Consider the following 26,257-nt stretch of genomic DNA (forward strand, 5'->3'; position numbering starts at 1 on the left):
GTAGAACCTGCAGAAGACACACACGTGACATTGACGACAGGCGGTCATGAAACATTGTGTCAAGCGTGACTCATGTCATCGAATTGGTGAAGCGGAGGCTGTTGAACTTTCCGGCACAGGTCGTCTCATCTGTCGGACAAAAGGCGAGAGTTCGTGGCATGTTTTGGGATTGTTGTTTTCGGCAACCAAAGCGGCAAATTGTGTTGCTCACCCTCTTGTGCGCATCCCAAGATGTCAAAGCGGAGGCCAAATTCTGGACAATTTTCTAGCGGCAGGATGCAGACGTACTGAGCGATTGCGGGCGTCTCAAGCAGATGAGTCCCACCGCCGATGAACTAGAAATGGAATGTTTCCTTGTTTGTTGTGACAAGATTGAAGGATGCGGTCACAGTCGACTTGATTGGCCCCCCCGCGCTCACCTTCCCGTCCAGGTGTTTGGTCCACTTCCTCTTGTCAACGCTTAGTCTCATCTCAAGTTTGATGTCCCAGGAGCGAGTATCGTTGCTATCACACCCCTGGGTCACGATCAACGTCACCTTTCTCTTGTAGCCGAGGTTCACCAGGATCCAGCTGCCGACGGCTGGAGGAGGCAGACATTCCAAAGCTCAGGTGACCAAAGTCCCAAGCGGTCAATTTTCTACGTACGATTTCTTGACGGCTTCCAGCAGGACTCCCTGTTGAGGCGGGCTTTTACTGGGGTGGCGTCTTTCATTGAGGAGGCTTTGAAGGAAGAGTCTGCAACGCTGCCGTCGGCGATGCCCAGACTATCGAGACATACTGAGGACAGCCAAAAGTCATTTTAATTTGGAACGGACGATTAAAAAAAAATCTGGCCGTCGAACCCCTTGTGGGACTCCTTGCATTGCTTTAGATAGTCTTAGATTCAGTGCAGAGTGGAAGATCACGAGACGTGAATCCCACCTTTCTGTTCACAGCTATAGACCATCTGCAGATATTTGTAGGTGGCAGGGCAGGACTGGTCCTTCAAAAGCTCAATGTGGCATCTTTGCTGGCTGTTGCACATTTCCCTGTAGCAAGGGAGGATGCCTTCCACTGAGCAGTCCTCTGCAAGTTACGAGACACCAGTGAGTGTAAGTGGGCCTAATACCTCAGTGTTTATTTGCAATGTTTGAGGGTGTCAAACAAGGAATTTGACTTCGGTACAACACAGCCTCTGTTCAACATTTAGGTAACTAACAACACTCAGGACGTGTGAAAAATGACAAATAAAGGGTAAATGAGAAACCTTGAGAAGAGCCCACAGATGGGAGGGTCCCTCTTCCAGGATGACCAGGCTGCAATGGATGCAGAGAGGACACATAGTAAAAATATGTACCTGCAGTAGAACCTGTTTAGCCCAAGGCTTGCTAACCAGCTAACCAGGAGTTTAAGATCAGGGGATGTTTGAGAATAGTTGCCATTTTTCATATGTCCTGAGTGTTGTTAGTCACCTAAATGTTGAACAGAGGGTGTGATTTACCGAAGTCAAATCCCTTGTTTGGCACGTTCAAACACGGCGAATAAAAACTCTTGAATCTTAAATCTTGAAATAGTGTAGACCAGAGACGTAGCCAAGCCGGGGCGAGCCCCGGTTAGGACTCCCTGCGCCCCGGTTGAAAAAAATCAAGCTTTTTCGATTCTTCATTTTCATGCCGTTTTTTTTCTTTCGGTCTCGCGCGAATGAGCTCCAGCTGGAGGTCCGCAAGAAGCTCCATAATCTGTTAAAAATGCTTAGCCGCGTCCCTGGAAGCGTAATCGGGCGTAAAAAGCTAGGCGGAACGGCCCTGGAGCTCCACCGGGAGGTCCGCAAAAACCTCCATAATCGGTTAAAAATGCTTAGCCGGGTCCCTGGAAGCCCAATCGGGCGTAAAAGGTTAGGCGGAACGGCCCTGGAACTCCACCTGGAGGTCCGCTAAAACCTCCATAATCGGTTAAAAATGCTTAGCCACGGCCCTGAAAGCCCAATCGGGCGTAAAAGGTTAGGCGGAGCGGCCCTGGAGCTCCAGCCGGAAGTCCGCAAAAAGCTCCATAATCTGTTAAAAATGCTTAGCCGGGTCCCTGGAAGCCCAATCGGGCGTAAAAGGTTAGGCGGAACGGCACTGGAGCTCCAGCTGGAGGTCCGCAAAAACCTCCATAATCTGTTAAAATGCTTAGCCGGGTCCCTGGAAGCCCAATCGGGCGTAAAAGGTTAGGCGGAACGGCCCTGGAGCTCCACATGGAAGTCCCAAAAAAGCTCCATAATTGGTTAAAAATGCTTAGCCGCGTCCCTGGAAGCCTAATCGGGCGTAAAAAGTTAGGCGGAACGGCCCTGGAGCTCCAGCTGGAGGTCCAAAAAAAGCTCCATGATCGGTTAAAAATGCTTAGCCGCGTCCCTGGAAGCCCAATCGGGCGTAAAAGGTTAGGCGGAACAGCCCTGGAGCTCCACATGGAAGTCCCAAAAAAGCTCCATAATTGGTTAAAAATGCTTAGCCGCGTCCCTGGAAGCCTAATCGGGCGTAGAAAGTTAGGCGGAACGGCCCTGGAGCTCCACATGGAAGTCCCAAAAAAGCTCCATAATCGGTTAAAAATGCTTAGCCGCGTCCCTGGAAGCGTAATCGAGCGTAAAAAGCTAGGCGGAACGGCCCTGGAGCTCCACCTGGAGGTCTGCAAAACCTCCATAATCGGTTAAAAATGCTTAGCCAGGTCCCTGGAAGCCCAATCGGGCGTAAAAGGTTAGGCGGAACGGCCCTGGAGCTCCACATGGAAGTCCCAAAAAAGCTCCATAATTGGTTAAAAATGCTTAGCCGCGTCCCTGGAAGCCTAATCGGGCGTAAGAAGTTAGGCGGAACGGCCCTGGAGCTCCAGCTGGAGGTCCAAAAAAAGCTCCGTAATCGGTTAAAAATGCTTAGCCGCGTCCCTGGAAGCGTAATCGGGCATAAAAAGCTAGGCGGAACGGCCCTGGAGCTCCACCTGGAGGTCCCAAAAAAGCTCCATAATCGGTTAAAAATGCTTAGCCGCGTCCCTGGAAGCCTAATCGGGCGTAAAAAGTTAGGCGGAACGGCCCTGGAGCTCCAGCTGGAAGTCCTCAAAAAGCTCCATAATTGGTTAAAAATGCTTAGCCGCGGCCCTGGAAGCCTAATCGGGCGTAAAAAAATAGGCGGAACGGCCCCCCGAGGACCGGCCGGAGCGCCCCTGGAAGACCAGCGGGCCGTCGAAAATGCTTAGCCGAGGCTCTGGAAGCCTCGCCGGGCATCGCTCGCGGCAGCCGGGGTAGCTCTTAGGGTTGCAGTACCAGCTTTGGTCTGTTGGTGCGCCAGAGTACGATGAGTTGGTACCCCTAGTTACTGTACTCATCCCCTTTACCCCCTAATCGCAAAATATAGTCGGCACGTATATGCAGAAGACTTTTTTTTTCTTTTTGAAAATTTTTCTAAGTGCCAGCGGATGCTGGCACACGAACTGTCCGAGCTACGACGGTTCCCCGGTCGGACAACGACGGTGAAAAAGCGGTCCTGGAGGTCCAATCAAATTTTGCGAATATTTTCTGAGTGTCACCGAGGGCTGACACGCAATCTATCCGAGGCGCGCTGGTTCCCTGGTCGGATCCGAATGGCAAAAATTCGGCCTCTCCAACACGGAGGTCGGTGAGAATTTCAGAATATTTTCTAAGTGCGAGCGTGGGCTGCCGCACAAGCTGTCCGAGGTGCGACGGTTCCCCGGTCGGATCCGAATGGTGAAAATTCGGCCTCTCCACCACAGAAGTCGGTGAGAATTTCAGAATATTTTCTAAATGCGAGCGTGGGCTGCCGCACAAGCTGTCTGAATTGCGACGGTTCCCCTGTCGGATCCGAATCGCGATAATTCGGCCTCTCCACCACGGAAGTCGGTGAGAATTTCAGAATATTTTCTAAGTGCGAGCGTGGGCTGCCGCACAAGCTGTCCGAGTGGCGACGGTTCCCCGGTCGGCCCCGAATGGCGAAAATTCGGCCTCTCCACCACGGAAGTCGGTGAGAATTTCAGAATATTTTCTAAGTGCGAGCGTGGGCTGCCGCACAAGCTGTCCGAGGTGCGACGGTTCCCCGGTCGGATCCGAATGGTGAAAATTCGGCCTCTCCACCACGGAAGTCGGTGACAATTTCAGAATATTTTCTAAGTGTGAGCGTGGCCTGCCGCACAAGCTGTCCGAATTGCGACAGTTCGCCTGTCGGATCCGAATTGCGATAATTCGGCCTCTCCACCACGGAAGTCGGTGAGAATTTCAGAATAATTTCGAAGTGCGAGCGTGGGCTGCCGCACAAGCTGTCCGAGTGGCGACAGTTCCCCGGTCGGCCCCGAATGGCGAAAATTCGGCCTCTCCACTACGGAAGTTGGTGAGAATTTCAGAATATTTTCTAAGTGCGAGCATGGGCTGCCGCACAAGCTGTCCGAGTGGCGACGGTTCCCCGGTCGGCCCCGAATGGCGAAAATTCGGCCTCTCCACCACGGAAGTCGGTGAGAATTTCAGAATATTTTCTAAGTGCGAGCGTGGGCTGCCGCACAAGCTGTCCGAGTGTTGACGGTTCCCTGGTCGGCCCCGAATGGCGAAAATTCGGCCTCTCCACCACGGAAGTCGTGAGAATTTCAGAATATTTTCTAAGTGCGAGCGTGGGCTGCCGCACAAGCTGTCCGAATTGCGACGGTTCCCCTGTCAGATCCGAATCGCGATAATTTGGCCTCTCCACCACGGAAGTCGGTGAGAATTTCAGAATATTTTCTAAGTGTCACAAAAGGCTGACACACAAGCTGTCCGAGTGGCGACGGTTCCCCGGTCGGATCCGAATGGCGAAAATTCGGCCTCTCCACCACGGAAGTCGGTGAGAATTTCGGAATATTTTCTAAGTGCGAGCGTGGGCTGCCGCACAAGCTGTCTGAATTGCGACGATTCCCCGGTCGGCCCCGAATGGCGAAAATTCGGCCTCTCCACCACGGAAGTCGGTGAGAATTTCAGAATATTTTCTAAGTGCGAGCGTGGGCTGCCGCACAAGCTGTCCGAGTGTCGACAGTTCCCCGGTCGGCCCCGAATGGCGAAAACTCGGCCTCTCCACCACGGAAGTCGGTGAGAATTTCAGAATATTTTCTAAGTGTGAGCGTGGGCTGCCGCACAAGCTGTCCGAGTGGCGACGGTTCCCCGGTCGGCCCCGAATTGCGAAAATCCGGCCTCTCCACTACGGAAGTCGGTGAGAATTTCAGAATATTTTCTAAGTGTGACCGAGGGCTGACACACAAGCTGTCCGAGTGGTGACGGTTCCCCGGTCGGCCCCGAATGGCAAAAATTCGGCCTCTCCACCACGGAAGTCAGTGAGAATTTCAGAACATTTTCTAAGTGCGAGCGTGGGCTGCCGCACAAGCTGTCCGAATTGGGACGGTTCCCCTGTCGGATCCGAATCGCAATAATTCGGCCTCTCTCCCTGGAGCTCACGCCAACTCTGGCGAATACAACGGCTCTTGCGCGGTCAAGTGTCCGCTCCGCGCTGGTTTCTGCTGTCGGCCACAAAGAGCGAAAAATCAGCCTCTCCTCCTGGAGCTCGTGCCAACTCTGGCGAATATTTCCTAAGTGCCAACGGCTCTTGCGCGGTCAAGTGTCCGCTCCGCGCTGGTTCCGGGTGTCGGCCACAAAGAGCGAAAAATCAGCCTCTCCTCCTGGAGCTTGCGCCGACTCTGGCGAATATTTCCCAAGTGCCAACGGCTCTTGCGCGGTCAAGTGTCCGCTCTGCGCTGGTTCCGGGTGTCGGCCACAAAGAGCGAAAAATCAGCCTCTCCTCCTGCAGCTCGCGCCGACTCTGGCGAATATTTCCTAAGTGCCAACGGCTCTTGCGCGGTCAAGTGTCCGCTCCGCGCTGGTTCCCGGTGTCGGCCACAAAGAGCGAAAAATCCGCCTCTCCTCCTGGAAGTCGCACCGACTCAGGCGAAAAAATTCTAAGTGCCACCGGCTCTTGCACCGTCAAGTGTCCGCTCCGCGCTGGTTCCCGCGGTCAGCCACAAATGGCGAAAAATCAGCCTCTCCTCCTGGAGCTCGCGCCAACTCAGGCGAAAAATTTCTAAGTGCCAACGGTTCTTGCGCCGTAAAGTGTCCGCTTTGGCTGGTTCCCGCGGTCGGCCACAAATAGCAGAAAATCAGCCTCTTCCCCCTGGAGCTCGCGCCAACTTTTGCGAAAAATTTCTAAGTGCCAACGGCTCTTGCGCCGTAAAGCGTCCGCTTTGGCTGGTTCCCGCGGTCGGCCACAAATGGCGAAAAATCAGCCTCTCCTCCTGGAGCTCGCGCCAACTCAGGCGAAAAATTTCAAATTGCCAACGGCTCTTGTGCCGTAAAGTGTCCGCTTTGGCTGGTTCCCGCGGTCGGCCACAAATAGCAGAAAATCAGCCTCTTCCCCTGGAGCTCGCGCCAACTTTGGCGAAAAATTTCTAAGTGCCAACGGCTCTTGCGCCGTAAAGTGTCCGCTTTGGCTGGTTCCCGCGGTCGGCCACAAATAGCAGAAAATCAGCCTCTTCCCCCTGGAGCTCGCGCCAACTTTGGCGAAAAATTTCTAAGTGCCAACGGCTCTTGCGCCGTAAAGTGTCTGCTCCGCGCTGGTTCCGCGGTCGGCTGCAAATAACGAAAAATCAGCCTCTCGCCCTGGAGCTCCCTCCGAAATTTGGCGGAAATTTTCAAAGTCCCTTCAGGTACCAGGGGTTGGGGTACCAGGGGTAGGTGCAGTACCAGCTTTGGTCTGTTGGTGCGCCAGAGTACGATGAGTTGGTCCCCCTAGTCACTGTACTCATTACCTTTACCCCCAAATCGCAAAATATAGTCAGAACGAGTGTGGGGAACACAAAATTTTGCCCCGAGAACCAGGCGGCTGGTGTCTCCAGCGTTGTGTTCCCCCCCAAAAAGTGTTCACCTGCTCGGACAGCGAACCTAGGAGCTCTGGCAAAGCACTCTGGAAGTGCAAGAGCGAAAATCTTTCTAAGTACAAAAACTCTCGAAAACTTTCAAAGTGCCACATTGCTCAAAAATTTTCAAAGTGCCACATTGCTCGAACATTTTCAAAGTGCTACATGTTTTCCATCCAAGGAAGGAATAGTGGAGGACCGGCCGCCTCCTTAAACACAGGCCGGCGGAACGACGGGGATGACCGGCCGCCTCCTTAAACACAGGCCGGTGGAACGTTTGGCAGAATCTCGTGGAGGACCGGCCAAACTTAAACACAGGCCGGTGGGAACGACTGGCAGAACCGCGTGACGGCCGCCTGCTCCCGGCGTCCGCACGTGAACGAACACCCCCCTCCCGGGGACGGCCGTCTGCTCCCAGCCGCCGTCCTTCACCCCCTCACCTTCCGGACCCCCGTCTGCTCCCGGCGGGCCTCTGAGTACCCCCCCCTTCTCCCGAACTGACCGACAGGCAATGAGACCCGCCTTGGTAGGGCCCCCACCGGCCCCGGCTCCCGCCGGCGTTAGGTGGACGGTTCCCCCTACTTGCGGGTCGCTCTCCGTGGAGGACCGGCCGCCTCACTAAACATAGGCCGGGCGAAAATCAACGAATGTTATCCATCCAAGGAAGGAGGAACCGGCCGCCTCCTTAAACACAGGCCGGGCGAAAATATGCGAATGTTATCCATCCAAGGACGGAGGACCGGCCGCCTCACTAAACATAGGCCGGGCGAAAATCTGCGAATGTTATCCATCCAAGGAAGGAGGAACCGGCCGCCTCCTCAAACCACCGGCCGGGCCAAAATCTGCGAATGTTATCCATCCAAGGACGGAGGAACCGGCCGCCTCCTTAAACACAGGTCGGGCGAAAATCTGCGAATGTTATCCATCCAAGGACGGAGGACCGGCCGCCTCCTTTAACACAGGCCGGTGGGAACGACTGGCAGAATCGCGTGATGGGCGCCTGCTCCCGGCGTCCGCACGTGAACAAACACCCCCCTTCCGGGGACGGCCGTCTGCTCCCGGCTGCCGTCCTTCCCGCCGAGTATGGTTGCAAAGCAAGGTTTCCGTAGGTGAACCTGCGGAAGGATCATTACCGGAGAATGGAGCGGGACCAGTGGCCCGCGTCGAACGCACAGCCGAGGGCGAAAGGCGTGCGGGGGGGAAGGCTTCCGCCGACCCTCCCCGCCCTAGCCCGGAGCGCCGCCTAGGACGACGGGGGAAGGGACTTTTCCCGCGGCTCACACACTCGTTCGCCCCGCCTTAGCCGGGGGGCGTTTGGTGCCGGCGCGCGGGGGCCCGGCCCCTTAGACCGAAGCGATGAGCGGAGGATGACGGAGGAAGGACTTCCGCGGCTCACGCGCCCTGGCCCCCCCAGGAGGGTAACCCGGATGTCTCCGGAACCGGGCGGCCAGTGCGGTCGGCCGGCCGGGACGGACCCGGGGCCACACCTGGGCGGGCGGCGCTGGCGCGCGGGGCCGGCCTCCTCGCCTGCCGCGCCCAAACAATGCGAGAGATTGACCCCGGCGGCGGCGCGGCTAAGCGGTTGGTCGGTATGTGGCCCGCGCGCGTGCGTCGTCTGTGGGAAAGGCCCGGTCGTCACGCCGGCGTTGGCCCGCCGCCCACCGTCGCGCGACGTCACCGTCCGCCCCCCGCCCCTGCGCGCCCGCTCGACTAGCGCCGGCCGGACTCTCCCTCGCTATCTTGAATTGGTCTCGGGTTGGCCACGGCCGGGGTCGGGCCCGGTGTCATCGGAGGCCTCCCACTCGGAACTATAACCCATTGCGGCGGGTACCCAACTCGCGGCCCGCCTTCGGCGGACCCTGGGGGGTTTAATGTCAACACCACACGCACGTTCTGAGGCGGGTGGGTGGCACCCGTTGCCGGAAGGTCGGAAAGACCATATTTTTGATCGTTGGAACTTGGCAACCACGGCGCGCTGCTGAGGGGAGCGCGGCGGTGGACGGCGGCGACCGCGCCAGCAAGCCCCGGCGTCTTTGCGCGCCGGCGGAGGGTCTGCGCGCGGCGTAACGCCAGCTTTCCCCGTCCGGCGGTGGACGGCGGCGACAGCGCCAGCAAGCCCCGGCGGAGGGTCCGCGCGTAGCGTAACGCCATCTCCCCGTCCGCCTCGACGCAGGGGATGTGGCACACACTGGTCTGCTCAGTGTGGCGCGCGTGTAGCCCCGGACATCTAAGGGCATCACAGACCTGTTATTGCTCAATCTCGTGTGGCTGAACGCCACTTGTCCTTCTAAGAAGTTGCCCGCCGACCGCTCGATGGCCGCGTAACTATTTAGCATGTCGGAGTCTCGTTCGTTATTGGAATTAACCAGACAAATCGCTCCACCAACTAAGAACGGCCATGCACCACCACCCACGGAATCGAGAAAGAGCTGTCAATCTGTCAATCCTGTCCGTGTCCGGGCCGGGTGAGGTTTCCCGTGTTGAGTCAAATTAAGCCGCAGGCTCTACTCCTGGTGGTGCCCTTCCGTCAATTCCTTTAAGTTTCAGCTTTGCAACCATACTCCCAAAGACTTGGTGGTTTCCCGGGCGCTGCCCGGCGGGTCATGGGAATAACGCCACCGGATCGCGGGTCGGCATCGTTTATGGTCGGATCTACGACGGTATCTGATCGTCTTCGAACCTCCGACTTTCGTTCTTGATTAATGAAAACATTCTTGGCAAATGCTTTCGCCCTGGCCCGTCTTGCGCCAGTCCAAGAATTTCACCTCTAGCGGTGCAATACGAATGCCCCCGGCCGTCCCTCTCAATCATGGCCCCAGTTCAGGAGGGAAAACCCACAAAATAGAACCGGGGTCATATTCCATCATTCCTAGCTGCGGTATGCAAGGCGGCGCTGGCCTGCTTTGAACACTCTAATTTTTTCAAAGTAAACGCTTCGGGCCCCGGACGGGACACCCAGTTAAGGGCATCCCGGGGGCGGACCGAGAGGCAGGGGCTGGGACAGACGGATGCACGCCTCGCGGCGGACCGTCAGCTCGCGTCCCGAGGTCCAACTACGAGCTTTTTAACTGCAGCAACTTTAAGATACGCTATTGGAGCTGGAATTACCACGGCTGCTGGCACCAGACTTGCCCTCCAATGGGTTCTCGCCCAAGGGTTTGGACTGTGCTCATTCCAATTACAGGGCCTCGAAAGAGTCCTGTATTGTTATTTTTTGTCACTACCTCCCCGTGTCGGGAGTGGGTAATTTGCGCGCCTGCTGCCTTCCTTGGATGTGGTAGCCGTTTCTCAGTCTCCCTCTCCGGAATCGAACCCTGATTCCCGGGCCGGACCCCTTGGCCCGCGCGCCCGGGCACTGCGTGAGTTTTGGGTCTGATAAATGCGCGCGTCCCCGGAGGACGGCGCTCGTTTGCATGTATTAGCTCTAGAATTGCCACAGTTATCCAAGTAACTATGGAGCGATCAAAGGAACCATAACTGATTTAATGAGCCATTCGCGGGCCGTGTGCACTTAGACTTGCATGGCTTAATCCTTGAGACAAGCATATGCTACTGGCAGGATCAACCACGTAGGGGTGAGGGTCGGAAGGGGTTGCTCGGCCGAGCGGTTTCTGCGACATTTTCCGGACGCCACTCGCGTCAGCAGGGGCTTGCTGGGGTAAATCGTCTTCACGAGCCTAGCGGGTGGGACGGGCCTCCGGCCGGCAACGGAACATTCAAGCCGCTCGCTGAGGCCTTGACGAGAGGAGCCGGGCCGCGCTCCGTAAGCTGATCCGTGTGAGCTCGCCCGCCCTTAGCTGCCGCCGCGGTGTCGCTGTGTCTGCCGCGCGCGTACTGTGGCCAGATCAGACCCGTAGGACGCTGACGCATACGTCGCTTGGCAAGCGGCTCCCGTCGGTCGGTCGGGGGACGGGCGGTTCGCGTGAGGGTTGGGGACGAAGCTCGGGAAGAGTGAACTCGGCAACGGGGGTGGCACGTCGGTCGGGCTTGGCCAGCGGGGGCCGAGGATGAACCGTGCGGGCACGGCGGTGGTCCGGGGAAAGGCGTCGGCCTTCCAGGCCCGAGCTGGGGGAACGTGCGATGACCCAGGCGGGAAGCTGCGCCCCGTCCGAGTCAGACTCGGTCGTTGCGGCCCGCTGAGGCTCGCTTCGTTTCTGTAAAGCGGGGGTCGGGGCGCGGCGCTGTGCCGGCGACTTGCTCGCGCGAGGCACGCGCGCCGAGGCCCAAGCGGGAAGCTGCGCCCCGTCCAAGTCAGACTCGGTCGTTACGGCCCGCCGGTCTCGCGCTGCGGCCAGGATGCGGAGTTGGAGCCGGGGGTTCGAAGGGGTTCCGGCCGCCCCTCCGTTCTCAGCGCCGCTGTCACCCAGACGGGAAGCTGGCGAGTCAGACTCGGTCGGTGCGGCCCGCTGTGGCCAGCTGGCAACTAGCTACGGAAGGGTACCGGCGCTCCCGACGAACCCGCCGGGGGGCTGGTGACCAACGCTGCGTTCGGCGCTTATTGCTGCGACCGGGAGGGAAGCTGCGCCCCGTCCGAGTCAGACTCGGTCATTGCGGCCCCCCCGAGCCCGCACGCCTCACGCGGAAGGTCATACGCCACCGGCGGCACGAAAGACGCCTCCCGCAACGCAGCAGTCGGGAAAGGCTATTCGGATAGTCGAGCAGAGTGGGACAGCACATCCCGCGGTGCCGTCTGGTTAGGCACGGGTTTCAGAAACAGCATTCGTGGTAGACCGGCGCGGCCTGCGGACGCCCACGCGGCGTGCCGCGATCGGATCGCGCGCTCGGCCTCTGTTGATTTCCTCTAGGTGCGTGATTCAGGGCGTCTCGGTCTCGCTGCCGTACGGTCGCGGCAAGGCCTGCGGGAGCGTCGCGTAGCGCACGCTCTCGCGGCGGCCGAGGCGCTAGAGTGCGACACGCAAGTGGGGAGGAACCGTCCACCCAACGCCGGCGCGAGCCGGGGCCGGTGGGGGCCCTACCAAGGCGGGTCATGAGTGCCAGTCGGTCAGTTCGGGGGAAGGGGAGGGTACTCGGAGGCCCGCCGGGAGCAGACGGGGGTCCGGAAGCTGAGGGGGTGAAGGACGGCGGCCGGGAGCAGACGGCCGTCCCCGGGAGGGGGGTGTTTGTTCACGTGCGGACGCCGGGAGCAGGCGGCCGTCACGCGATTCTGCCAGTCGTTCCCACCGGCCTGTGTTTAAGGAGGCGGCCGGTCCTCCGTCCTTGGATGGATAACATTCGCAGATTTTCGCCCGGCCTGTGGTTAAGGAGGCGGCCGGTTCCTCCGTCCTTGGATAGATAACATTCGCAGATTTTCGCCCGGCCGGTGGTTTAAGGAGGCGGCCGGTTCCTCCTTCCTTGGATGTAGAACATTCGCAGATTTTCGCCCGGCCTATGTTTAGTGAGGCGGCCGGTCCTCCACGGAGAGCGACCCGCAAGTGGGGAGGAACCGTCCACCCAACGCAGGCGCGAGCCGGGGCCGGTGGGGGCCCTACCAAGGCGGGTCTCATTGCCTGTCGGTCAGTTCGGGAGAAGGGGGGGGGGTACTCGGAGGCCCGCCGGGAGCAGACGGGGGTCCGGAAGGTGAGGGGGTGAAGGACGGCGGTAGGGAGCAGACGGCCGTCCCCGGGAGGGTGTGTTCGTTCACGTGCGGACGCCGGGAGCAGGCGGCCGTCACGCAATTCTGCCAAACGTTCCCACCAGTTTGTGTTTAAGGAGGCGGCCGGTCCTCCACGAGATTCTGCTAAACGTTCCACCGGCCTGTGTTTAAGGAGGCGGCCGGTCCTCCACGAGATTCTGCCAAACGTTCCACCGGCCTGTGTTTAAGGAGGTGGCCGGACCTACACGAGATTCTGCCAAACGTTCCACCGGCCTGTGTTTAAGGAGGAGGAATATTCTGTTTGCACACCATTCGCTGCGACTACTGCGGTAACAGCTTGTAGGGACCCACTGTGCAGCATGCAGGAAGGCTTTTTATCAAACACGCCCACTTAACAGGTCATCACAGGTGGTTCCAATCACATAATAAATCAAGATGCTGTCATAAGAAAATAACACGATTTAAACATATTCCGACAAAACATACAATAGAAAAATGTATAATTGAGAGCATCTCTCAACAGAGACAAAATTGGAAAGACTATTTGTTGACAGTGTCTGTGAGTTACTTCAACCCAAAAGTTCACATAAATTACACATAGCTAATGTTGACCACAAAATGGCATGTGAGCTGGCCAGGAGTCCTGGAATATTCTGATCTGTAGACAGATGCGTTACCCATCGCTCCACGAGCCCCACAGGAATATGTGCCTGTTAAGCTTGTGTGCAACACTTTTGCAAAAATGAAAAAAAAAAATGGGTGACATTATTTGAATATGCCATGATGTTTTATCCATTGCGCCGCTAACCCTAACCCTACAAGTTACGGCTACTGACCGTAAACTTGTGTGGAAAATTGTCATTGTCCAAAAGATGGCAGTTTAGCAATATGAAGCAAGGGAGCAATTCAAAGTAATTTGATTAAGCCATGATCCAGATTCGAGCCAGTGTTGCTGCGGCCACAACGCAGAGTACTAACCACTATACGATCATGGCCAATATACACAATCTATTTAACGCTACTGCATATAGGCCATGATTGTGTAGTGGTTAATGGTGTTCGATTCGAATCCGGGTTATGGTTTAATCAAATTACCTTGTTGAATTTGTCTGCTGGTCACTGTTGCTAAACAGCCTTTCTTAGGTCAATGACAGTTTTCCAGACAAGTTTACAGTCGATACAGTCTCGTAGGGTGAGTGGCGCAATGGATGACACATGACGGCAAGTGATGAGAATCAAAACAACAGATTTAAGAGACCCAAGGTAAGTTAATTCAAACCGTTTCGTTTCAATTGACAGCCCATGTGACATGCACCTCAGATAAAATTGCACTAGTTGATCAACAGCAATGTTTTAACGAAGAGATCATCTGGGAGTTGAACCCTGGACCTCTCACACCCAAAGCAAGATTCATACCCCTAGACCACCGGTGTCGAACTCGAGACCCGGGGGGCAGTTATGGCACACCGTATCATTTTCTGTGGCCCGCAACAACAAATTGTGCATTAAATTCATGTCATGCTAAAATTTCAAATTGTCGTAACTTTCAAGAATCTTCTTAAAATTATTTGTGAAATATTTGAAACGTTTCCACTCATCTGATTTGAAAAAACTATTATTTCCAGCCACGGTATTGTGTATCCCTGGAGGCAGAGCACCCGACATAAAAGCTAATCTAAGGGCGCTAGCTCGCAATAGGTCTAGTCAACAGCGTAGGTCCAACAACACTAGCCACTCAAATATAGTGATACACGGTGGCTCCAATGATATATTTCAAGCATATATTGGCTCTATTGATAATCTTACAAATGAATTCAATGCGACATTGTTAAATGCCATCGACTCGGTAGCGCCACTACGTCTGAAAACTCGCCGTAGAAAGCCTACTACACAGATCACAGGTGAAACACAAACGCTTAAGCAATTATGTAGAAAGCATGAACGAAAATGGCGTTGAACCAAACTTGAGGTTTTCCATCAGGCATGGCGCGACAGCCTCCTGAAATACAAAGATGCGCTTATTTTAGCAAAAACTAATTATTTCTCGCAAATTATTAACCTCAATAAAAACAATCCTAAATACTTATTTGATACAGTGGCAAAGCTGACGCGGTGCCATCCGACCTCCGATAGCTCCTTCCACTCAGCCGACGGGTTCATGAAATTTTTCGCTTGAAAGATTGAATCCATTAGGGATGAGATCAAGATGACAGTTCCAATCGCTCAGTCGAGACCGCCCATTACCGGCGCTGCCGAACATGCAATAACCCTATCAACCGGGTTGTGCTACAAGTACAGCGGGCTGGTACAGCTCGACATCGGCGAAAGCGAGTTTTGTGGCGATCTGGACTTTGAAGCAGGGACATTAAAGGCGCTCGGTCTGCTCCGTCCTGAAGCGTCGGAAGCGGTGTGCGAGGAGGCTGAAGAGGGGCGAGAGCGGGGCGTCCGGGCCAGGCTGGCGGCCAACCCAGCTCGACCGGCCGTGCCTTCCTTTCTTCGGGCGAACGTTCGATCGCTGGGCATCAACATGCCTGCTGAGATCTATGAAACGGACAGTGCGTAACTGCTGTGCATCTGGAGCGGCTAGCGTGCTATCGGGCGGACCGGGCCATTGTACGAGGGGGAACATCGCGAGGAGGTGGAATGCGTGTCTACATCCGTGACGAATGGTGCCGGGACTCTGTGGTGGGATGCAAGCACTGCTCGCCTCTGGCGAAGTTTGTGATCTTCAGGCTTTTGGCGTCCTGAACTCTCTCCCCCGTTGTTTACTTGTATGTTACTCGTGTACTGTGTCTCGTCACCGTGGGATGGAGGAAACGTAATTTCGATTTCTTTGTGTGTCTTGGCATGAAGGAATTGACAATAAAGCTGACTCTGACTCAAATTTTAAAAGTGTGTCCCTTGAAAGGCTTACGCAATTGGTTAGTGTGGCTAAACAAACAACATGTTCACTCGACCTGCTTCCAGCCAAACAATTCAAAGAATTATTTCAAATTTTAGGACCGTCCGTCTTAAATATAATTAATCTGTCTGTCTCCTCTGGTATAGTGCCAACAGCCTTTAAAACCGCTATCATTAAACCGCTACTTAAGCGACCAAATCTCGACCCGGACTGTCTCAGTAATTATAGGCCGGTTTCAAATCTCCCATTCATAGCAAAAACACGAGTAGTTCATGGTAATGCGACCTCTGAGCTCTATAACGTTACTTGTGGTGTCCCGCAGGGATCGGTACTCGGACCAATTCTATTGAATACGTAATTTACGTATATGATTCCGCTTGGCGACATAATACATAAATATAACATTAGTTTTCAATGTTACGCCGATGACACTCAATTATATATGCCGTTATCGATGACAAATCCGCGGGACTGTTCTAATCTTGAGGCGTGCCTTGCGGAGATCCATCAATGGATGTCTCTCAATTTCCTTCGTCTTATCCCAGATAAAACTGAGATGTTGATAATTGGTCCAGCTTGTTATCACCACTTATTTAAGGAAACCACTATAACTATGGATACCTGTACTATCAGTCAGAGCGATACTGTATCTAATCTCGGGGTAATCTTTGACCAAACTCTCTCCTTTCAAAAGCACATTAAGAACATAACTAAAATTGCGCTTTTTCACCTCCGTAATATTGGTAAGATTCGTCCGATTCTCTCGACCGGTGATGCGGAAACTATTATGTCGCGCCTGGATTACTGTAACACATTGTCAAAGTCAAAGTCTGCTTTATTGTCAATTTCTTCACATGTCAAGACATACAAAGAGATCAAAACTGCGAGACATATTACACCCAATTGGTCCACAGACAAACAAAACATTCAAGTAAACAATACACAAAGTAAAAATAGGGTTAGGGTTAGGGTTAGGGTTAGGGTTAGGGTTAGGGTTAGGGTTAGCACATAGTATATAAATGTATTATTTATTTATATAAAGGTCGCTCCACGAAAATATTTCTGACACGTAACCGGTCCGTGGCGCCAAAAGGGTTGGGGACCACTGATTTAGTAGAAGGCGGCTACAGATAAAAGTTTGAGTTCATTTTGAAAAACCTACAGGTCACTCACTTAAGTTCAGATGCACGCACAACCAATCCAGCTATATAATGACTCTGCTGCAAACATAGGTTAACACACTTGGGTTGATAACCGAACCCCGGTCTTTTACGCGACAAGCAGAGATACTATCCACGATACTAACGAGGACATGCCCTGTGTTGGGGCAAGATGGACTGCTTGGCAGGAGAAAGGAAAGGGAAGAGGCAGAAAGGGGAACGCTCACAGAACACATGCGTGCATAACTATTATGTGGATATTAACCATCTGTAAACTTTTCTAAAACAGTACTGAAATGGGGCAATCTGCTGGTCTGGTTCATATATGCCTGCTGTTGGGAAAAATTTACTTTTTATCATTGGATTCTATGTATCTACCTATGTGTGCAAGATTCTCCGCAACATGTGATAGTTTGGCCTCGTGATAATGTCTTGGGAGCAGATGGCTGGCTAAGGAGCTCATGTGTGGAGTCACGAGCCGCGCAATACAATGAGCCCATAGTTAGCTATCCATGTACATATCATGAGGTTGTCATGGGATGGCTGAAGCAGACAAACGTCTTATTTAAGTAGAAGTCATGAGAACTCCAACAGAGGTATCCATCCCATGAGCACTAAGACTACGTCTTTTTTCTAGCTAAAGTCATGTGACGACCCTACCGCTTCTGTCCTTATAGTATCGCTGTTGCGCGGTGGTCATGAGATGTAATTGTGGAATGTCCTTCCCGTCTAAAGAAGCTATGCATTCATGTACATGTACACTTGCCCCTTTGTTTGTTCCTCAATAAAAGGCACGACCAAACTGAAGGAAGGGCGCAGATCCCAACGACACTCGCGGTGTCTGGGATTGAGCCCATCTGCAGATGATCGTTCGCCAAAAAGAGATATCCTGCCTCTGTGAGATTCTTTTCAGAAAAATGTTGTGAACCCAACACCTGCCTTCAGGTTTAGAGGGCACTACTTTTAGGGGGAGCATCAGAGGTTAGGGTTAAAGGTGAGGGGGTTACCGTTAGCGAGTTAGCAGGTAAGGGGTTAATTATTAGGGTTTGGTTATTGTTACGGTTTTAGAGTTAGCGTTAGGGGTTGAAGTTAGGGAATTAGGAGCCTTAGGCCAACCAGATTCCATTTATTCCATTAATTAAGACACATTCAGTCTTCAGGTCCATGTCACATGGGCTACCAATCGGAATGTAACGGGGTCAGCTGGTCTACTATGGGGCTCATTGGTACGGGGGAATGAAACTTGCATGATTCTTGCTTAGGATGCATGATTGCCCGGGTTTAGCTCCCGGACGAGCTCTTCTTGCAAACACTGTTGTCTATCATTATGTGGAGCGTTTGACAGGCCAACGTTACACGGAACGTAACATGTCAAAAAAGTCAAAAAAGTCAAAAGTCAGCTTTATTGTCAATCCCTTCATATGTCAAGACACACAAAGAAACCGAAATTCCTTGTGGTCATGGTCTGCCAGGTCTCGTTTTGGCTCGTTGGTCTAGGGGTATGATTCTCGCTTTGGGTGTGGGAGGTCCTGGATTTAACTCCCAGACGAGCCCTTCTTTAAAACATTGCTGTTGATCAACTAGCCCAATTTAATCTTGGGCGCTAGCCCGAATCCATAGACGGTGGATGGCGGCAGTGATATTTGAGAAGTGAAATGAAGTTTATTGGATTTGCTGACAATGTGCAATTATTATTTCAACAAAAGAAGGCAGGTACATAAATTTAGTAGATACTCGTTTTGCAGAAATAACAGCCTCTAGACGAGTGGTTCTTAACCTGGGTTTGGTCGAACCCTGGGGGTTCGGTGAGTCGGTTTCAGGGGTTCAGCAGAGCCTTCGCTGGAGAGGTCCGAACACACCTGATTTATATATCCGCATATCTGAACTGGTCTCGCAAAGGCAAAAGCAGACGTCACACTGATTTGCTGGTATGCCATTTCTTGTGAATTCATGCATTGTGTTGGTTTTATTCTGTGAACAAGGTGATGTTCATGCACGGCTCATTTTGTGTGCCAGTAAGAAAACATCTATGTCTTGAATTTGAAAAAACACATGTATTTTTTCTCACTAACGAGGGGTTCGGTGATTGCGCATATGAAACTGGTGGGATTCGGTACCTCCAACAAGGTTAAGAACCACTGCTATAAACACTTCCTATAGCTTCCAATGAGAGTGTGGATTCTGGTTGAAGGTATAATGGTCCATTCTTCTTGACAAATCTGTAACTACTATAAACTTAATTTCACTTCTCAAATATCACTGTGTCTGTCTGCTATATGATCTATTTAACGGAAATTGCTGATCCGAATAGCCAAGGATTTATAGAGAAAATCTTGAAATTGATTAGGGGTGCCCAAACTCTTGCATATGACAAAATATTTGAGGTCCAACCGAGACCAGAACTGAGATCACTGGATTCAGAGTCTAGAGCGCTCATGGAACCCTCAGGTGTGGGGAAGCATGCAAATTCATGGGGCAGCACACAAGCTGCTGCCATCTGCAAATTTTTCCCAGCTAAATGACAAATTATTTGAGGTCCCACCGAGACTTGAACTCAGATCGCTGGATTCAGAGTCCAGAGTGCTCACCATTACACCATAGAACCCTGGCAATGCGTCAAGTTTATTTTGATGACTGAATAACTATTAAGAGAAGAGCAACAGCAAACAGACCACAAGTGAGACAGAATATTAAGTCTTTTCTCGCAAGGAGTGCAGTACAGATCCTTCACAACAATCTCACTACACTAATTATCTGTATGTACTCCTGCTCTTTTTATTTGGATTTGCCCTACCCACAAAATGAGACAAGCCCTCTAAAAGGGGAGGAGGGAAGCACGTGGGCTTTGTTTCGTAAGAAGAAAAATTACAAGGTGTTACATACTGATATGGAACAGTGTGAGAAAGAGTACGAGTGATCAGCAACCATTCTTTGTGTCTGTGATGAATTCAGGAAACATGAGTGATCAGCGATCATTGTTTGTGTCTGTGATGAAATCAGGAAACATGAGTGATCAGCAATCATTCTTTGTTGAAAAGGAACTGTCTTGGTAGATGTCTTCATTTTGCTGTGTCACTGAGTTGCCAGCTGCGTCCTGTCTGACCCAGCTGTAATCTCTCTTCTGTGGTACATCATAAAAACAGCAAGGCCAAACAGCAAGCATCTCTTGCAGTACTATTGGGGTAAAGCATTGATTAGAGAACGCATGATAACATATATATACATTTTTCTAACACAATGACTGAAGGAGGAGCATCATTTTTCTGAGCACAAGGCGCTCATTTTACGAAATTGACAAAAGTAGTGGAGGCAGGGCTTACACACTCATAGGACTGTACACAAAGTACTGAATTGGAATTTTCAAATGTTTGTTCCATGTAAATGACAACAAATTGGAAGTTCCACCAAGACTTGAACTTGGATTGCTAGATTCAGAGTGCTCACAATCACAGCATGCAAACATTATTTGATTGATTGATTGGTTGATTGATTGGTTGATTGACATATTGATTGACTGATTGATTGACAGATTTACAGATTGATTGGTTGACAAATTGAGTGATTGCGAAAGGATAGCAAAGAATGAGAATATCATCGAATGACAAGATGAACAATATAAGCAACTCGAAATAAGCGATATGGGCATGAAATGATTTTAACGTTCATAAGGGGTGACCATGAACCAACAGTTTAAGCTCCAGTAGTTTGTACCCTGATAAATTGCACTCACTGAATGTCTTCTTGCATGGATGAACTGGAGGTAGTTCTGGAGTGGGTCTGCAGGCAGCTGGCCAAGCCAAGAAGGAAAGTGTTGGCTTGACAGTTGAAGGAAAAAAAAATGGAAACACAAATTAGAGGCTGGTTTTGGCCTACACGTGGTCAGGGGAGCATTGTAGCGGAGTGTCGCACACCTGGCTGTTGCTGACTCAGAGAGCTTCTGGCTCCTGTTTGCCAAGGTGTCCCTGGCCCACTTTGCAAAGCAGACAACACTGACAAATAGATTTAGAAAATGTTGTTTCCACCCAGTCTCAAACAGGGGGCGTTTCGCGTCTTAGAAGAACATGATGACCACTACGCTATGGAAACTGCTGTGACGTCCAAAGCATTTTGAGAAGGCTGAATTTATAAAGAAAATGTTGAAGTTGATTGGGGTGCCCAAACTTTTGCATACAACGGATATGTATATGACCAAATATTTGAGGTCCAACCGGGACTAAAACTGAGATCTAGAGCGCTCATGGAACCCTCAGGTGTAGGGAAGCATACAATTTCATGGGGCTGCACACAAGCTATTGCCATTTCGCAAATTTTTCCCAGCTAAATGACAAATTATTTGAAGTCCCACCGAGACTTGAACTTGCATCACTGGATTCAGAGTCCAGAGTGCTCACCATTTCACCATAGAACCCTGGCAGTGACAGAAGGAGGAGCATAATTTTTCTGAGCACAATGCACTAACTAAGTTGCTCATTTTTATGAAATTGACGAAAGTAGTGGAGGCAGGGCTTACACACTCATAGGGCTGTCCACAAAGTACTGGATTGGAATTTCCAAATTTGTGTTCCATGTAAATGACTACAAATTGGAAGTTACACCAAGACTTGAACTTGGATTGCTAGATTCAGAGTGCTCACAATCACACCATGCCAACATTGATTAATTGATTGATTGATTGATTGATTGAACATTTATTGATCCCCCGGGATGGGGAAATTCAGGCCCCATCAGAATCCATACCACAGAGCGGGTATACAAAAGACACAGATGGCATGAGCGCAACTCAATAGGCTCTCATAAGGCTGCCACACAACAGCGCCACAAAGAAAGCCAGTAAGTGCGAAAGATAAAAGCCATCAAAGCAAAGGAAAAAAAGTAACAACGGCCAACCAGCACCCCTCAATATCAAAGAACACCCCAAAACACACAAAATAGCCTCCACGGGGTCCATAAACAGGTGTAAGGACAGTCCAGTTCAACGGCGTCCAATGGACCGTGGTCGTGAATTGGTGAAAACATCACAAAACAGGCAAACCTGTGAGCAGCGTCCAGCATCCACATGGACACCACAGGGCTAGCACGGCGAAGGCCGTTGGTTCCGACGAGCACGAGTCTGCGAGGCCAAGGCAAGGGACCCGTCAGCACCGGCCGGATAAGCAGGAAGCCGTCGTAGAGTTACGCCGGTCTCAACCGATTACTCGGTAATCCAGAGAGCATTAGCTTTAAAACCATCCAAGATCTAAAGTAAGTTCCACCAGTTGACATTGTACTTTGGAGAACATGTGATTACTTTATCAAATACTATATGGCTCCTGTTTGCCGAGGTGTCCTTGGCACACTTTGCAAAGCAGACAACACTGGAAAATACATTTAGAAAATGTTGTTTCCACCCAGTTTCGCGTCTTAGAAGAACATGATGACCACGCTATGGAAACTGCTTTGACGTCCTAAGCATTTTGAGAAGCCTGGCAAAAATTCAACAAAAGTGAGTGAGGAAGAAAGCAGGCACTTGTGAACTTTTTGATTTGCTTTACAAAACTGTGCTAGCAAAAGCAATTTTTCCATACAAAGAAATAAACTCCACGTCGGGGAATTGAAGCCCGATTTGCCGAGCCCAGGCTGAGTCGTTTCGCTAAAGGGTACCTGATTTGAGACTGGGTGAAAACCAGGTTTCGCACTTTTCTTTAACTTTTGCCAGGCTCTTCAAAAGGCTATGTGTCAGCGCAGTTTCCATGGTGTAGTGGTTATCACATTCCCTCACACGCTGAAGGTCCCTGGTTGGAAACCGCCTATCCCAGCAGTCATCGGACAGTAGGCGGGGGACACATTATAACTGGTTGCCAGACAATCGCAGGGCACACAGAGACAACAATCATTCACACTGGCACTCACACCTATGGGCAGTTTGGATTACTGAATCGGCTGACCAAGCATGTTTGTGTGATGTGGGAGGCGGGGAAAACATACGCAGGCACGGGGAGAACCTACAAACTCCACACAGGGAGCACCTGCCCTCACCTTTGGTCCAGTAAGTAAGGTCCACCACTGTAGCAGATGTTTCCATAGTGTAGTGATTATCATGTTTGCCTAACACACGAAAAGTCCCCAGTTCGTGACTGGGTAGAAACAGCTTCGTTACATTCCGATTGGTAGCGAACCTTCAAATTAGAACCTTAGGTCACTTCCGGTTCATTTGGGGTCATTTGATTTCCTTCACACAATAATAAAGTGAATGGAGTAGAATAACGTGTGAAGGCCATCGCCTTCACACAATAAAGTGAATGGAGTAGAATAACATTTGTGAAGGCTATCGCCTTCACACAACAATAATAACCAACACATTTTGTCCAAATGGTGCTCCATTTGCAAGCTTTAAATGAGATATTGTAGATGTGTCGACGACTCGCGCAACACCATCCCGAGAATGTTTCTAATATTTTCGAGCTTATTATTACGTGGGGAAATAGTACAAAATGTTGGCATAATTCGGCAATTTGATGCACTTCAATTCATCGCCTCTGCAAAGCAATCTCACAATATGAAATAGGGTGAGGTTTTTTTGGGGGGGAGAAAAATCTTTTTCTTTTTTATATCACAACTCAATGTGGTGAGCAGATGTCCGCCATTTTTATTACAGTTTTTGTGCACACCTGTATTAAATTGCCTTTGTGACATTGAAAGTGTTTTTAAGTCTGTCAACTGCAATCCAATGAAGTATTGGCAAACCGTTTGCTTCTGACAAATCCTCAAAATGTCATTTGAACGTCAAATTGGGGGGCCATTTGACTTCGTTTACCGTGCAGTGTGCTGGCCACTGTATTTGTCAAGATCTGTCACCGTTTTTTTTCCTTGTTTTCAAGTCATCGTTTCGGTTTGTGTGTTTGTATGCTCGCCCCTCCCCTCCTGTCTCTGCTCACAATCTATGTAATCGCCGTCACCTGCCTCTCGTTACCTCTCATGTATTTAAGTCCCTCCTGTGTCACGTCTCGTCCACTATGTGTCTCTGTTGTCATGGTTTCTGTCTGTGTGCTCGCCCCTCCCTCCCCTCCCGTGTGCCCATGATTAGTTGGATTATCCTCACCTGCCTCTTGTTACCTGTCGCCTATATAAGTCCTGTCTGCCTCTCGTGCCCCTTCGCATCATTGTGTTGTTGTTGTTGTCTTGATGTCTTTTGGTTCCTGTTATCTTAATGTCTTCATATCCTTTAGGTTGAAATCCTTAAACAAGGCAACCGTCTCTCCCACCCGAAATTAGACAAACACAATTGCCTTGATTTTCAGCGAAGAAGTATTGTATTTCCCATTTCTCTTGAACGCGACGTTCCTCAATGTCAACTGTCCTCGTTTTCTTTGCAGTCGCCATGGCGGAAATGAGCGGTGAGGGGTGGCGCTGCCACCCTTTGGTAATAGGAGGAATTACAGGTTCAAGTTTCATTTTTTTTTTTTTTTAATTCAGTTTGACAGTGCAGGCGGTCCATAAATACATTATAAGACCGAAGCTGCGGGCCATATGAAATCTGATCGGGGGCCGGATTTGGCCCGCGGGCCGAACGCAGAAAGACTTGTGGTTATTGTAGTTCTTCTTTACTTTGTCTTCTTCTTCCAGTAGCTTGTTTATCAGTCAAGTTTATTTGTATAGTCATCCTATTGCGCTGCCATGTGGTTGCAGTGTGAATTGGATTGTCTTTTACTGACTCGTAAGCACGACTACTACTAATAATAATAAAACTGTGAGAAACAAGAAATTAAATAAAGGAATATAAATGTATGAAATTGAGTCTAGACTTCCCTGCTGAAGCTGCTGCCACCCTTAACCAACCCGGAAGAAACAGTACAAAATAGATGGAGCCAAACACCGGTTGTTATTTGAACATTTTTTATTCTGCAAAAAAAAAAAGAAGCAAGGAACGGACTTGCTCTTGGTGGGGGAACATCGAGACATGACATTCTGCAGCCACGTCGTTCTACTACCAGCATTAATGCATACCACGATGTGCCAGAAACTGCACAAACATCTTTCAAGAGCCCTAACAAAATACAATCAAATATAACAAAAACCACAAACTATGTACAATAAAAAGCACCCATAGCGAGGTAGGCTTGTCCCTTTGATCTTCTTAGTTCACTTTGTGGAGCTTCTCCAGAATCCTCCAGAGGTCTTTCAGCATCACCCCGGTGCGGCCCTCAAAGTCATAATCCTGCAGGATGCGACTCCACTTGCCTTTGCCATGACGGCGGACGCCCTGCAACAGCCTAAGATCCAGCTCGTGCGTCCATTTCTACAATATAGAAATCAGTACGTTTGGAAAAAGACCACCACGTATCCTCCCTCCCTCGCTCGCTCCAACTAAACCGTTGAGTCCTGCGCCGAAGAATACAGCCAATAAACAGAATTAACTGCTGGAGAACAGTCTTCTGCCAGAGGCGGAGGTGCTTTTTGCCGAGCGAACCTTACGTTTCGGTCTTGGGGGCAAGTAGAAAAAAAACGTTGGAGGTGGTCCAAAATGCTTGACGGGCGAGACATTTAGCTTCCTCAATATTTGAGATGTAACAAAAGCTCTGCTCTGATTAGGATAGCTATTTGTATTCATGTGAATGCAATAAGAGCTTTGCTAGGCTGTCATGACAATTTGGTGCGTATTGAAAGCATTTGCAGTCCATACTCAACTTCAGCGAGAGTGGTGTCTTGTAAGGCCTCCACGTTTTGCTTATCCGCATCAGTCGACAAGTCAGTGGACAATAACTCTGTGGGTGACATTTGTGCTCATGGAAGAGAATTCCAAATAGCAATAAATAAAGGCTCAGTGACACAACTCACTGTTGACCGATTGCCATTGGAGGGACACTCGCAGCTTCTTGCTAACTTGGAGATTTGCTTCTGTCCTACAAAAGTGTGAAAGGCAACATTTTACAAAGCGACGCGGCGTGTCAAGTAGAGTTCCAATTGAGCCTCTGAGAGCGATTCAAGTGGGATAACTTGGGGGGTTATTTTGCAAAAGAATGATTTAAGATTTATGACTGCAATCAAATGTAGCGGTTTTAATATCTGGATGATTTATCTGGCAATGATGACTTATTCTGGATGACAGTTGGTTTTGTAGAAACTGTCAGTCGACACGAGCGGATCATTTCTTACTTGGTCTCGAGTCTCGCGTGGTCCACCTTCTCCAAGAGAGACTTGTCTTCAGTGGCCACGGCGTCTGTGGCATCCGTACTGCGGGAACACTGGATCTTCTTGACGGCTAGCTGAGAGATAGACAATCAAAATCAGCTCTCCTCATATTACATACCTTTCCAAAGCATGACCCTCGTGAGAAAAAAGCCTGCGGTGGGCATGCCAACATTGGCAAGGAACTCGGTCGGATTCTTGGCCAGGTAGGCGTCCAGGAAGGTCTGAACCACCTCCAGCAGTCAATCGAAACTGAACACGGTGAGGTAAGGGTGGTAGGTGTCCATCTGCGCCACAATGTTGGAGAGTTTGGCTGCCACTTTTGGCGGGTATTCGACGTGCTCGTCGAACCACCGGAGGGTACCGGACGCCTGCGTTCTTTGGCCTTTCTCCAAGCACAAGGCTACAGCCTGACAAAGACACCAAAATGTCACGTGAAATTGCATAATCCAAACTGTCTGGAGTCGTAATGGTGTGCCGCTAACTGATAAGACATCTTTAAATGCTTTGGTGACCTGCATACCTTTTTTAGCTTTCAAAACTAGTACA

The 26,257-nt window shown here is 51.0% G+C and overlaps 1 protein-coding gene, 1 long non-coding RNA gene and 1 other non-coding gene across 3 annotated transcripts; 1 reads left to right on the plus strand and 2 right to left on the minus strand.

The window, feature by feature from the left end:
* Positions 1 to 335: 335 nt before the first annotated feature.
* On the minus strand, positions 336 to 1,368 carry LOC133147199 (neuropilin-1-like). Its single transcript, XM_061271232.1, has 4 exons — positions 1,247 to 1,368; positions 922 to 1,065; positions 646 to 777; positions 336 to 580 (listed from the first exon to the last, which is right to left on the minus strand). The coding sequence occupies exons 2-4, from the start codon at positions 1,022 to 1,024 to the stop codon at positions 336 to 338; spliced, it is 480 nt and encodes a 159-aa protein (XP_061127216.1). The 5' UTR covers positions 1,025 to 1,065; positions 1,247 to 1,368.
* Positions 1,369 to 14,766: 13,398 nt separating this feature from the next.
* Positions 14,767 to 15,359, plus strand: LOC133147203 (uncharacterized). The gene is made up of 2 exons (XR_009711563.1): positions 14,767 to 14,878; positions 14,919 to 15,359. It is a non-coding gene; the product is annotated as an uncharacterized LOC133147203 (long non-coding RNA).
* Positions 15,360 to 19,076: 3,717 nt separating this feature from the next.
* Positions 19,077 to 19,148, minus strand: trnaq-cug (transfer RNA glutamine (anticodon CUG)). The gene has a single exon. It is a non-coding gene; the product is annotated as a tRNA-Gln (tRNA).
* Between the last annotated feature and the right edge of the window lie 7,109 nt (positions 19,149 to 26,257).

The sequence above is a fragment of the Syngnathus typhle genome, unplaced genomic scaffold, assembly GCF_033458585.1.
Source record: "Syngnathus typhle isolate RoL2023-S1 ecotype Sweden unplaced genomic scaffold, RoL_Styp_1.0 HiC_scaffold_35, whole genome shotgun sequence".
NCBI classification, from domain to species: Eukaryota; Metazoa; Chordata; class Actinopteri; order Syngnathiformes; family Syngnathidae; genus Syngnathus; species Syngnathus typhle.